Raw genomic sequence first — 12,500 nt, 5'->3', positions numbered from 1 at the left:
GGAATGAGCTCAGAGCTCGTTATTTCCGATCTTCGGATAGGCCTGAGACCAGGCACACACCACACACCGGGTCAACAAGGTCACAACTCCTCGATTTACATCCCGTACCTACTCACTGCTAGGTGAACAGGGGCTACACGTGAAAGGAGACACACCCAAATATCTCCACCCGGCCGGGGAATCGAACCCCGGTCCTCTGGCTTGTGAAGCCAGCGCTCTACCCACTGAGCTACCGGGTGGGGCAGCAGACACCAGTACAGGTGTGTGTGTGTGCGTGCGTGCATGCTGCAGTACGTACACATGTCATTCTGTCCTTCCTTGTAAGGTTGCTATTCTAGACTGTTATGATGATGATAATAATAATAATAATACGGTTTATTAGTAATTGCAGTACATACATACTGAAAATGTACATATGGGGATTGAGGAAGACTTAAGATTAGAACCTTAACTTAGCTGTTTATGGTTCGCACGGGTGGGGATAGCATTGCATGAAGATGTACATATGGGGAATAAGGGAGATTCAAGATGAGAACCTAACTTAGCTATTTATGGGTCGCACCATGGAGGGGATAGCACTATGATGATAACAGTCAGTTCTTGGGGCCTTGAGTGGCATCACCACGTTTGTGTGTGGTGTGGCATGGATTTGCTGGGGCGCGTCAGGGGGGAGGAGATGTCGTAGCCGTGAGTGGCACAGCAGGCCTCTACCCATCTTGACGAGGGCTGCTTGGTGTCTGGTTGCCAGTGTGGGGAGATCGAGGGTAGATAGGGCTTGATCATAGTCAGTGTAGGCAGGGCCAAGTATGATTCTGCAGGCCCTTTTTTGAATATTTTCCAGTTGTTGCTGTTGAGTGCAGGTGAGGGAGGAAGACCACACAGGTGAGGCATACTGTGTGTGTGTGTGTGTGTGTATGTGTGTGTGTGTGTGTGTATGTGATCCTGATGACCAACCTTATAACAAACAGGGTGATTCTGGAGGATGTGGTGGACCGCTTGCACCACCTGGAGAGGCAGGAGCGTGCAGCAGCGGCGGCAGCGGCAGCAGCAGGCACTGCCACCAGCAGCAGCAACAGCGGTAATAACACGGAGGAGCCCAGGACAAGCCGGGTCTCACAGCACCACAGGCTCAGTGAGTGGCTTACAAACACACACACACACACACACACACACACACACACACACACACACACACACACACACACACACACAAAGGATGAGAAGTGTGTTTTGTATTTGTGATCTGTGTATGTCTATTTGTAGGTAAGAGTTCATATAATCCACTGCATATTGTTATTCACTTGGTGATGATGTGTGGTGTATTGAAGAATAGTAGCCCTGTGTCACTTTGCCTGTGTTGCCTCCCCCAGCAGACCTCCGCCTCCTGGTGCAGCTGACCCTCAAGCTGCTCTACATCCTGCTCAGCTTCCTCTACAACCCCCGCAGGTAAGGCACTGGCCCACACGCCACACTGGTGCGGTGGTGATGGTGATGGTGGTGAGGGGACTCGGAGTGTGTCACACTTGTTTGTTGTGTTCTGTATTTTCCTCATCATTGTAGTTACAAGTGGATATCAATAGGTTAGCATATTTTCCAGAATGAATGAATGTTCATTAGTGTGTACGTTGTTTGTGTGTGTGTGTGTTGAGTGTGTCAGTTGTAATGGTGGTGGCTGTGAAGGTGAGGCGTGATGTGTTGTGTTGCAGGCTGTACGAGGAGCGGCCCATCTCCCGCTTGCCCAACCCATTTCGTGAAGAGGAGGTTGTGCTGGGGGGCGAGGGGCCACCGGCGGACCTCCCTCCACCCGCCGCCGAGCGGGAGCCGCCCATGCCGGGCCTCACCACCTCACTGGAGACTGTGAGGCGTGCCATTGAGGCCCTGCGGCACGACGTGGCTGCCAGCCCCAGCCCTGCCGCCGACCCCACCGCAGCATCAGGCCTGGGAGGGGGATCTGGTGCCGGCCCCAGTGCCGCCCCAGAGTCCCGCAGCTCAGTAACCAACCTGCCACGACGCCTCAACGACTTTCTGCGACGCTCCAGGAACCTGGCAGCACGGCAGCACCAGCAGCAGGAGCGGTCCGGGGAGGGTGGAGCGCGGGGCGGCAGTCTGCTGCCCCGCAGTGGCTCCCCATGGCCCCGCGTGGTAATCCCCCGCATCACCCTCAGTGACCCCAGTGGCAGTGAGAGCCAGGTGGAGGAGGAGCAGGGTGGTGCAGTGTCATCCGGGCCCAGCCTGGCCCGCCGCGACCAGGCTGAGTTCAGCACGCGCTCTGTGTCGGGAGTGCCACTCCGCCTGCTGGGCCGCCAGTACGCCGTGGACCGCCGCAGCCCCGACTCAGAGGACTCCTCAGGGCCACTGGATGGGACGGGCGATGGCCCTGGCCAGCCCCCAGAGCCCTTCTTCCCCTGGCGGGAGCACCTGGGGCCCTTCGACATGGAGCTGTCCCAGGGGCCCGGCTCAGACATGCTGTTCCGCCACAACCTGCAGCGCACGCCCCCAGACCGCGCCGCAGAGAGGGAGGCCGAGAACTTCTTCATCCGACCTTTCTTCACCCCACACCTGGGCACCACCCGGGGCATGTCCAGTGAGTGGGTGGGGCGGGCCAAGACAGGTGTGTGTTCTCTAAACCAATGCTGCACTGACCCTACTACCAATACACACACACACACGTTATGAAAATATTAAAACCATTCTGAATTGACGCCAAAACAAACAAACAGACACATTATTAGAACACTTCATACACACACACACACACACACACACACACACACACACACACACACACACACACACACACACACACACACACACACACACACACACACACACACACACACACACACACACACACACACACACACACACACACTGTTGCCTTGTGTCTCCACAGCTCTGGGCGCCACACAGCGGATCCAAGCCTGGGACTTCACACGCTGCCACATCCCAGATATTTCAGACGGTGAGTCACATTTCTACCATTACTATTTACATTGCTATCTGTTTTTATTTCTATCCAACATTTTTCATTACTAAACCTTTATCTTTCCAAACATTTACTCTTTGCTACAATATGACTCTTTATTTCTTTCTGACTTCATTCACTTAACGTTTTTTTTCTCCCAAGCATCTTATCTCTTTTTCCACTGCACCACCACCACCACCACCACCACCAACATCAACTATGACAACAACCACAACCCTCTATGCTACAATATCACTATCTATTTCTATCCAACTTTTTCATTCATTCCCAAACATCTTATCTCCACCACCACCACCACTACCTCTGCATTTCTCCACCTCACCCCTCACCCTCACACTTCCACCTCATTCTGTATACTACAATATGAGTATCAACATTTATCCAACTATTTCATTATTAAGGCTTTTTCATTCCCAAACATCTTCATCTCCATTCTCCCACCACCAACCCTGCATGCCTCCACCTCACCCTTCCACCTCACACTTCTACCTTATTCACTCCACAACTACAATATGAGTATCTACATTTACCTAACTCTTTCATTACTAAAGCTTTTTCATTCTTAAACATCTTATTTCCACTTTTCCACCACCATCCCTGCATACTTCCACTTTACCTCTTTGCCTCATTCACTATAACTACAATATCTTTATTTACCCAAGTTTTTCATTACTAAAACTTTATTTCCCGTCCACCACCACCACAATGAACCTTGCATTCCTCCACCTCACCTCTCACACCTCACACCAGCCTCTGTCCCTCCAGGTGTGGCAAATGTGGTGGTGAGAAAGTGCCGTATTCACAATGATGCCAGCGTGGACATTTCCTCAGATGGCACTATGTTAGCGGCACTTATCCCGGAGAACCAGGCGATGACTATGGTTGGTAAGTATTGGCAGGAGTGTGAGTGGTGATATGGCCTCAGTACAGGGTAGGTAGTGGAGTCCATATACTTTAAACTGGCTCCTAGGTGTTGGTCTTATATTAAAAATACTTTACTCTCATCACGAGTGTTTTCCAAGGCCACAGAGATGACTAGTGGGGTTTTCAAGAGTTTCTACAGTTAATAATGTAGAAATCTTGTCACTCTGCCTCTAGAACCGTCAAAACACCTTTAAAGAAAACTTGTATAAATTGAAATAAAGCTTTTTGAAGTAGTGGAGGTGAAGCATAGAAGTGTAATTTAATCTTTTTTTTCTTTTATGCAAGAGGGGAAGTTGGCCAAGGGGAACAAAAAATTTTAAAAAAGGCCTACTTAATTGCCAGTCCCCTTAAAGATAAAATCTAACCCAACCTAACTTAACTTTATGTAATCTAATCTTATCTAACTTAACTAAACCTAACCTAACCTTACCTCCCCTCACCTCCCCCCGCAGGAGTGTACAGCCTGGAGGACCGGTCTCTGGGGCAGCTTCTGTACAGTTTTATCTTTGAGCACAACACCATCTGTGTCAGTCTCTCCCCCATGGGACGCCATCTGGTGGTGGGCTTCGCTTCACACTCCCACCACCTTGTCCCGCAGAACACTAAACAGGTGCGTGTCTATTTGTGTGTGTGTGTGTGTTGTTTTAATGTTCGTGGTTGTGAATTTTATCGATTTCTTTTGTCTTTTGTATGTGTATAAATGTATAAATATGTGTGTGTGTGTGTGTGTGTGTTAGGATGTAAGTCTATCTCCTTTTTTTGTTTTGTTTGTTCGTATGCACATATCTTTTATTGTTAGTGGATCTAGGTACAACATCTCTACACTGTACGTATATCTGTGTATTTGTTTCGAAGTCATAGGAGCAAGTTACAACCACAAACACACATCACACCTGTAGATAAGAAACTAACCTAATAATAATAAACCTGTAGATACCTAACCTAACCTATCCAATCTTCCCAGGTGGCGGCGCAGGTGTACAAGCTGCGGGACAACCACCTCTTCCAGGCCAGGGGTCAGATAGGCTACCTGCAGAAACTAAGGGACATCGAGGTGACAATAGACAACCGACAGATCTCCCTAAACTGTATCCGCTGGCTGCCTCACCCCGGACAAGGCCTCATATATGGAACCAATAGGGGCCAGCTGAACATCCTGCACTAGGCTAGGCTGTCAGGGCAAGACAGGGCAAGGCGGGGTAGAACTAGGAGTGAGGTAATATAAGGAATGGCTAAGGATTTTGATGTCATTTTCTTTTTCATGTGATTAATTTGGCATTTTTTGGTAAGCCTTTTGTTTTGTGAGGGCCATTGAGTGCCGTGGTGGTTTGTGGGTGTGTCTGGAGTGCCATAATGTCCCGGGGGGGTGTGTAGGGTATATTAGGGACCCCATATGCACTGATAGGAGGCAAGGGAGGAAGGAGAACTGGGGGAAACTTAGGCATATTTGTGGTTCATTTGTTTTTTGATAAGTTTCCTGTGTGTGTGTGTGTGTGTTTTATTTATTTATTTTTTTTTTTGAGTCAGAGGAAGGGAGGGACAGTGTGTGGTGTTTGTTTGTTTGTCTGTTTGTTTGTTTGTGGTTTAACTGAGAGAGAGAGAGAGTCAGTGACAGTTTATATGAGAATGTTTTGTGTGTGTGTGTGTGTGTGTGTGTGTGTGTGTGTGTGTGTGTTTGCCCATGCCACAGCTGTATAGTGTAATTTGATTTGCATTTTGAGGTGAATGAAGAAAATTTATTATTATTATTATTATTATTATTATTATTATTATTATTATTACAATTATTATTACTATTATTATTATTACTACTACTACTACTACTACTACTACTACTACTACTACTACTACTACTACTACTACTACTACTACTACTACTACTACTTCACACCAAAGACCTGACTCTTCAATTATTTCTATTTATTTATTTGTATTGCTGTTATATATGTGACATTATTACTATTAGACTTCAATATTTCAATTTACATACTTGAACTATTATTATTATTATTATTATTATTATTATTATTATTATTATTATTATTATTAGATGTATTTGTGTCAATTAAGTGATTTTTCCATTAATACTTCACCTGAAATTAATTAACCTGTATTGATTCCTATGCACACCTGTCTCACCCCACACCTATACCCTCACACCCCTCACCCCCCACCCAGGCCTTGAAGGGGTGATGGGAACGGGGGTGTAAGGTGTGTTCAGTATGCAGTGATGGGGAGAGAATGGGTGGGGTGATGGGTTGTGTCTGTCTGTCTGTCTGTCTGTCTTGTCTGTCTGTGGTGTGTGGGTGAGTCATGCAGTGATTGGAAGTGAAGGGCTATGTATGTCTGTCTGTTTGTCTGACTGGCTGTTTGTCTGTCTGTCTCTATTCTATTTGTCTGTGTCTGTCTGTGGTTTGTGGGTGAGTCTGAGGTGATGGGAAGTGAAGGGGAGAGAAGGAAGGGCTTTGTACGTCTGTCTATCTGTCTGTCAGTGGTGTGGATGAGTTTGAAGTGATGGGCAGTGAAGGGGAGTGGAGGGAAGGGTAATGGTTTGGTGATGGGCTGTGTATGGGTGTGTGTTTCCTTATTTGGTGTGTGAGTTGTAGTTTTCTTATACAAGGTACATTCCCTTAAGTAAATTGTTATATTGAAAACTCATGAATAAGTATTAGTTCAAGATTCATTACTTTTTTTTTTTAATGCAGTATTTATAAAGCTACATCAGTATTTATTTATTTATTCATTTTCATTTACAAATATTTATAAGTCCAGCATTTTACATTCACGAGAGAGAGAAAAAAAGATAATTGTTTTTCCTTATCTCCAGTTATTTGTATATCTTTTTTAACCCTTTCAGTACAATGCCACGTTCTCATATTTATTATGGTTGCTATTTGGCATTTTTATACAGCCTCAAAAACCTCATGTGGGGATTAGAATAGTGGAGACTGGCCATTAAACTCCTGACCTCCATAGACACTTCCTAATGTAAATAAAGTTGTCTAATATGCAGAAACTCGTGGTAAAAATGCATCCCAGTACTGAAGGGGTTAAAATATAATTCAAATGTGTATAATTTTGCTGTGTGTGTGTGTGTATGAGAGAGAGAGAGAGCAAGCAGTCCACAATCTTCTACTCAGAAATATAACAAGTTTACTGAGTCTTTCATTGCTTTACACTCAAGGAAAGGGAAAGTTAGTGGAAAGCCTTATATATGGGGTTAAAAAAAAAGAATATGAAAAAAAAATATGGTCATTAGTGTGGGTGACATGACAAGATTGGAAAAAAAAATAGGTGTTGATAATATTACTAGGCTGAGAAAAAAATAGGAATAAATAAAAGAGGGTGAGGAAACAAATATCAATAAAAACCAGTATGGAAATGAGTGACTGATTTGATTATAAACATTTTTGTGACGCGTGAATGCCACAAAAAAGACAATGGTGACACTTTTCCTCCGACATCGTACTGTGTTTTTCCTATTGCCGTACATTGGTTTGCCGGCATGAATAATCCTATTTTCTTTTGTTCTACCATCAAGACATTTTTTCCTGTGTATTTTTAAGGAAGTCTTGTACATAGTGAGTCCTGGCCAGAGAGAGAGAGAGAGCCACACGCCTTAAGGTCATAAAGGGTCACTAGACTCTTTGACCCCTTGCATTTTGGGAGGAAGTGTACTGGCTAACTCTTTTATTATTTCATTATGGCATTTATGATATTTTGTACTTACAGAGGAGAACCAGAGAGAGAGAGAGAGAGCTTGTGTGTGCGTGCGTGTGTGTGTGTGTGTGTGAAGGGGTTAGCAGTTATGTCAGTGTTCATTCAATTCTATCCATAAATTGCCTTAGAATATTATATAGGAAGACCGCCGCAGGGTGTGTGTACTGTCAAGGTGAATAATAAATTGTCATGTGACGCCCGCCTTTCATTGGGAGTGAGGGGGGCGGGGAAGAGGGGGGTAAAGCTTTCGTTTTCTTCATCTTATTCAAAATTCTATTCTTATCAAAATTTGCCCTTGTATTTTAGTTTTTTTTTTTTTTTTTTTTTTTCTCCTTTTGGCATCTTTATTTATTCATTTTCTCAAGTTTTATCATTCACTGCCTCTTAAAATCATTTCTATATTTTTAGTCTTCCTTCAATTCCTGTTATTTAGTGTATTTTATTTCATTTCCTTTATTCATTTACTTTACCCATTCGCTATTTCTCCCTTGTTCTCGTTATCACCACACCACCACCTATTATTCATCCTTTTTCACAGTTATTCATTCACCATTCACCATCAGTACGTAGCTTGGGCACCAGCAGCAGGAGGAGGAGGAGGAGGAGGAAGTATAAGATCAAGACAAATATAACACAAAATAAAATTGATTGATTGATTTATTGTTGGAAATGTTTGAAAATACTAAAGATGATGGTCGTTGTTATCTTTATTATTGGTTTTCTCTTAAATAAAAATAAGAGAGAGAGAGAGAGAGAGAGAGGGGCGCACAGGTCTCAAGCGTCATGCAGTCAGGAGGTGGCGCTGTCGAAACGTTTGGAAGTATTAAAAGATGGTGATTGTTGTCTTTATCTTTAGTTTCCTCTTCAGATAAAAATAAAGATAAATGAGAGAGAGAGAGAGAGAGAGAGGGGGGGGGTGAAGCCCGCTCGGTTGGCTACACTGCTTAAAGATAGTGGTAGTTGTCTTTATCATTGGCTTCCTCTTGAAATTAAAATAAATAAGATAAATGAGAGAGAGAGAGAGGGGGTACTGGCTAGACTGTTGACCTCTTCTCGATCTACCTAGTTTGCTGTGAATGGTATTTTATTTGTTTTATTTATTAATTTATCATTTATTATGTTATTTGTTCACTTATTTATCTACCGTTTTTTTATTTATTCTTTTTATGTTGTATTTGCGTTTTCATTCATTCATCTAATTATTCATCTTTGATCTATTTGTTTATCTATTTATCATTTTACATTGGTATTTCAATTTATCTTCATCTCTCTCTCTCTCTCTCTCTCTCTCTCTCTCTCTCTCTCTCTCTCTCTCTCTCAACCACTATCCCCCTCCATCTTTCCATCCAATGCCTCGGTACATCACTCCATCCCCCTCTCTCTCTCTCTCTCTCTCTCTCTCTCTCTCTCTCTCTCTCTCTCTCTCTCTCTCTCTCTCTCTCTCTCTCTCTCTCTCTCTCTCGATATGGTTTAGACACCCCTGAAATTAAAGAAGGGGTGATTTTCGTTTTCTTTCATTTTGGTTCAGTTTTAGTTTTTTTTTTTTTTTTTTTTACTTAATTACTTTTTTCTCGTTTTTCTCAGTATCATTTATTATTTTGGTTTATTTCTTTCGTTTTTTTTATTTATTTGTTTATTTATTTATTTCTGTGAGGGCGTGTGGTGGAGGGCGGGAAATGAGATTATGAGTTTTTATTTATTTATTTTATATTTTCAGTATATTTTGTACTTATTTTTTTTCCATTCACCTTTGACAGTCTCCCTTGCATGCAAATACGTTTTTTAATGCTCAATAGCACACAAAAATGAGAGAGAGAGAGAGAGAGAGAGAGAGAGAGAGAGAGAGAGAGAGAGAGAGAGAGAGGACGGTCTCTTTAGTCAATTTTCTTTCATTCTTACGAATTTCCTGTCGATAAATTGCTAAAACGTTAAAAAAATAATAAAAATGGTCTAAAATGTCATGTTTTCAGTTTAAAAAATGACTCAAAAAATGACTCAGAAATGTTATCTAAATATTTCGGATATGTTTTCAGAATGTTTCAAAATGTTTCAAATATGTTTCCAAAAATGCTTTCAAAATGTTTCAAAGTGTAGGCTTCCTGACATTACAGAATGCAACCCTCGCCTTTGCCTTTCCCTTGCTGGCCTTAGCTGTCCATGTACGGGACGAGAGAGAGAGAGAGAGAGAGAGAGAGAGAGAGAGAGAGAGAGAAAATGAGAGAATTCCGGTTATTCATCATTTGACGTCACTTCCTTTCTTACTCATAAAAAAAAAGGAAAGAAAAACTATCTCAAAAATGTCATAATTCTTTGTTTTCTTAGTACAAGTGGATTAAATTTACTCTCACTCTCTCTCTCTCTCTCTCTCTCTCTCTCTCTCTCTCTCTGACCTCCGTGACCTAAACAAACACACAAACAGACAAACAGACACGCACAATCATCTAATTAAATCACTCTGTTTAATATTCACAAACTTACAACATTGTTCATCGTCTCTCTTATTTCTAACTTTATTTATATTTATTATTATCACTTTTTTCTTCTTCTTCTACACACTTTTATCATACTTCTTGTCTCTCATTTGGGTGTTTCGAAAGATGTTTTGAAGATTTCTGTGACAGTTTGACATATATTTAAGCTACTGTGGTTTTTTAGGGAGTTTCATGTCTTAGTAGAAGTTGTTGTTGTTTTCATGGTTCTAGTGGCAGTTTCAAAGGTTCTAGTTGAAGTTATTGTGGTTTTCAAGGAAGTTTTCATGGTTCTAGTAAGTTCCCCATGTCTTAGTAGAAGTTATTGTTGTTTTCATGGTTCTAGTGATAGTTTCAAAGGTTCTAGTTGAAGTTATTGTGGTTTTCAAGGGAGTTTTCATGGTTCTAGTAAGTTTTCCATGTCTTAGTAGAAGTTGTTGTTGTTTTCATGGTTCTAGTGGCAGTTTCAAAGGTTCTAGTTGAAGTTATTGTGGTTTTCAATGGAGTTTTCATGGTTCTAGTAAGTTTCCCATGTCTTAGTAGAAGTTATTGTTGTTTTCATGGTTCTAGTGGCAGTTTCAAAGGTTCTAGTTGAAGTTATTGTGGTTTTCAAGGAAGTTTTCATGGTTCTAGTAAGTTCCCCATGTTTTAGTAGAAGTTGTTGTTGTTTTCATGGTTCTAGTGGCAGTTTCAAAGGTTCTAGTTGAAGTTATTGTGGTTTTCAAGGAAGTTTTCATGGTTCTAGTAAGTTTCCCATGTTTTAGTAGAAGTTATTGTTGTTTTCATGGTTCTAGTGGTAGTTTCAAAGGTTCTAGTTGAAGTTATTGTGGTTTTCAAGGGAGTTTTCATGGTTCTAGTAAGTTCCCCATGTTTTAGTAGAAGTTGTTGTTGTTTTCATGGTTCTAGTGGTAGTTTCAAAGGTTCTAGTTGAAGTTATTGTGGTTTTCAAGGGTGTTTTCATGGTTCTAGTAAGTTCCTCATGTTTTAGTAGAAGTTGTTGTTGTTTTCATGGTTCTAGTGGCAGTTATTGTGGTTTTCAATGGTGTTTTCATGGTTCTATAGTTTGAAAGGCTGGAGTGGAAGTTATTGGGGATTTCAAGTGTGTTTTTTTTATGGTTCTAGAAGTTTAACAGGTTGTAGTGGAAGTTATTGGGGTTTTTCAAGGGTGTTTTTATGGCTCTAGAAATCTAAAAGGTTGTAGTGGAAGTTATTGGGGTTTTTCAAGGGTGTTTTTTGTTATCATATTCATAATTCAACCGTTTTTATGTTTTATTTTTTTCAGTTTTCAAGTTTAAATCATTGGACTGAAAAAAAAAACAAACACAAAAGCAACAGATAGTTTCACCAAAAAGGCTAGATACGTAAAGCCATGGTACAATAACTCGTTATTGTACCATGCGTTAAAGCTCTCTCTCTCTCTCTCTCTCTCTCTCTCTCTCTCTCTCTCTCTCTCTGATTTGTCCAATGACCGCGCATAACACACACAGTTATTGTTGTTGATGCTACTACTACTACTACTACTACTACTACTACTAGAAACAACAACAACAACAACAACAACAATAATGATAATAATAGTAATAATAATAATAATAATAATAATAATAATAATAATAATAATAACAACAACAGGGCGTAACATTCAAGATTTTGGTGTCAAGGTTTGTGTGAACGCCTGCCACAACCTCAAATTCAATGCCTTCTCTATTTAATCAGTCTGACTTAAAGCAATATTGAATTTCATGATTAACGCGGGTTCTTTTTTTATTTGCATTAATTCATATTTTTACTCGCTTATTTATCTATGTATATTTATCTGTTTACTTATTTTTCCTTCATTTATAATTTAACATGTTTATTTATTAGTTTTATTTACGTATTTATTAGTTTTATTATTCTTGTTGTCATTTTTTTTAGGTATAGCATCTTTGAAAAGTGACTATCTGTTGTTGTTGTTGTTGTTATTGTTGTTTTATCGTTGTAGCAGTAGTAGTAGTAATAGTAGTAGTAGTAGTAGTAGTAGTAGTAGTAGTAGTGTTGTTGTTGTTCTTATCACCACCATTAATCTCACAATGTGTCGCTGTCAACTTGATCAATTCTTCACCATGTTCCTCTTATCTTTTCTCTTAGTTTTATTCTATTTGATTTTTTTTCTTTATTTTCCTCTTTGGTCAATGTAAATTAGCTTAACCTGACCTTCTTCATGGACTACTCTCTCTCTCTCTCTCTCTCTCTCTCTCTCTCTCTCTCTCTCTCTCTCTCTCTCTCTCTCTCTCTCGTATTTTCTTTCTTACATTCTTTTATTTTCCTCTTTTCCTTCCTCTCCTATCGTCATTCTCTCTCTCTCTCTCTCTCTCTCTCTCTCTCTCTCTCTCTCTCTCTCTCTCTCTCTGTCAAGGCTC

General features: G+C 41.2%; 1 protein-coding gene across 4 annotated transcripts in view; it reads left to right on the top strand.

Moving 5' to 3' along the window:
• LOC123499656 overlaps nucleotides 1-7,825 on the top strand; it is a 13,974-nt gene extending 6,149 nt beyond the window's left edge. For 2 of the 4 annotated variants that reach the window (XM_045248015.1, XM_045248005.1), the window contains exons 9-15: nucleotides 969-1,132; nucleotides 1,371-1,446; nucleotides 1,707-2,611; nucleotides 2,894-2,962; nucleotides 3,752-3,871; nucleotides 4,363-4,520; nucleotides 4,875-7,825. In XM_045248015.1, coding sequence (XP_045103950.1) covers nucleotides 969-1,132; nucleotides 1,371-1,446; nucleotides 1,707-2,611; nucleotides 2,894-2,962; nucleotides 3,752-3,871; nucleotides 4,363-4,520; nucleotides 4,875-5,075 — 1,693 coding nt within the window. In that variant the 3' untranslated portion in view covers nucleotides 5,076-7,825. The remainder of the gene's footprint in view (nucleotides 1-968; nucleotides 1,133-1,370; nucleotides 1,447-1,706; nucleotides 2,612-2,893; nucleotides 2,963-3,751; nucleotides 3,872-4,362; nucleotides 4,521-4,874) is intronic. The other 2 variants (XM_045248023.1, XM_045248032.1) reach the window with 2 other exon arrangements.
• Nucleotides 7,826-12,500: the final 4,675 nt, after the last annotated feature.

This window comes from Portunus trituberculatus, chromosome 8, assembly GCF_017591435.1.
Source record: "Portunus trituberculatus isolate SZX2019 chromosome 8, ASM1759143v1, whole genome shotgun sequence".
In the NCBI taxonomy this organism is placed as follows: domain Eukaryota; kingdom Metazoa; phylum Arthropoda; class Malacostraca; order Decapoda; family Portunidae; genus Portunus; species Portunus trituberculatus.
This window is presented reverse-complemented; position numbering and strand designations above follow the sequence as displayed.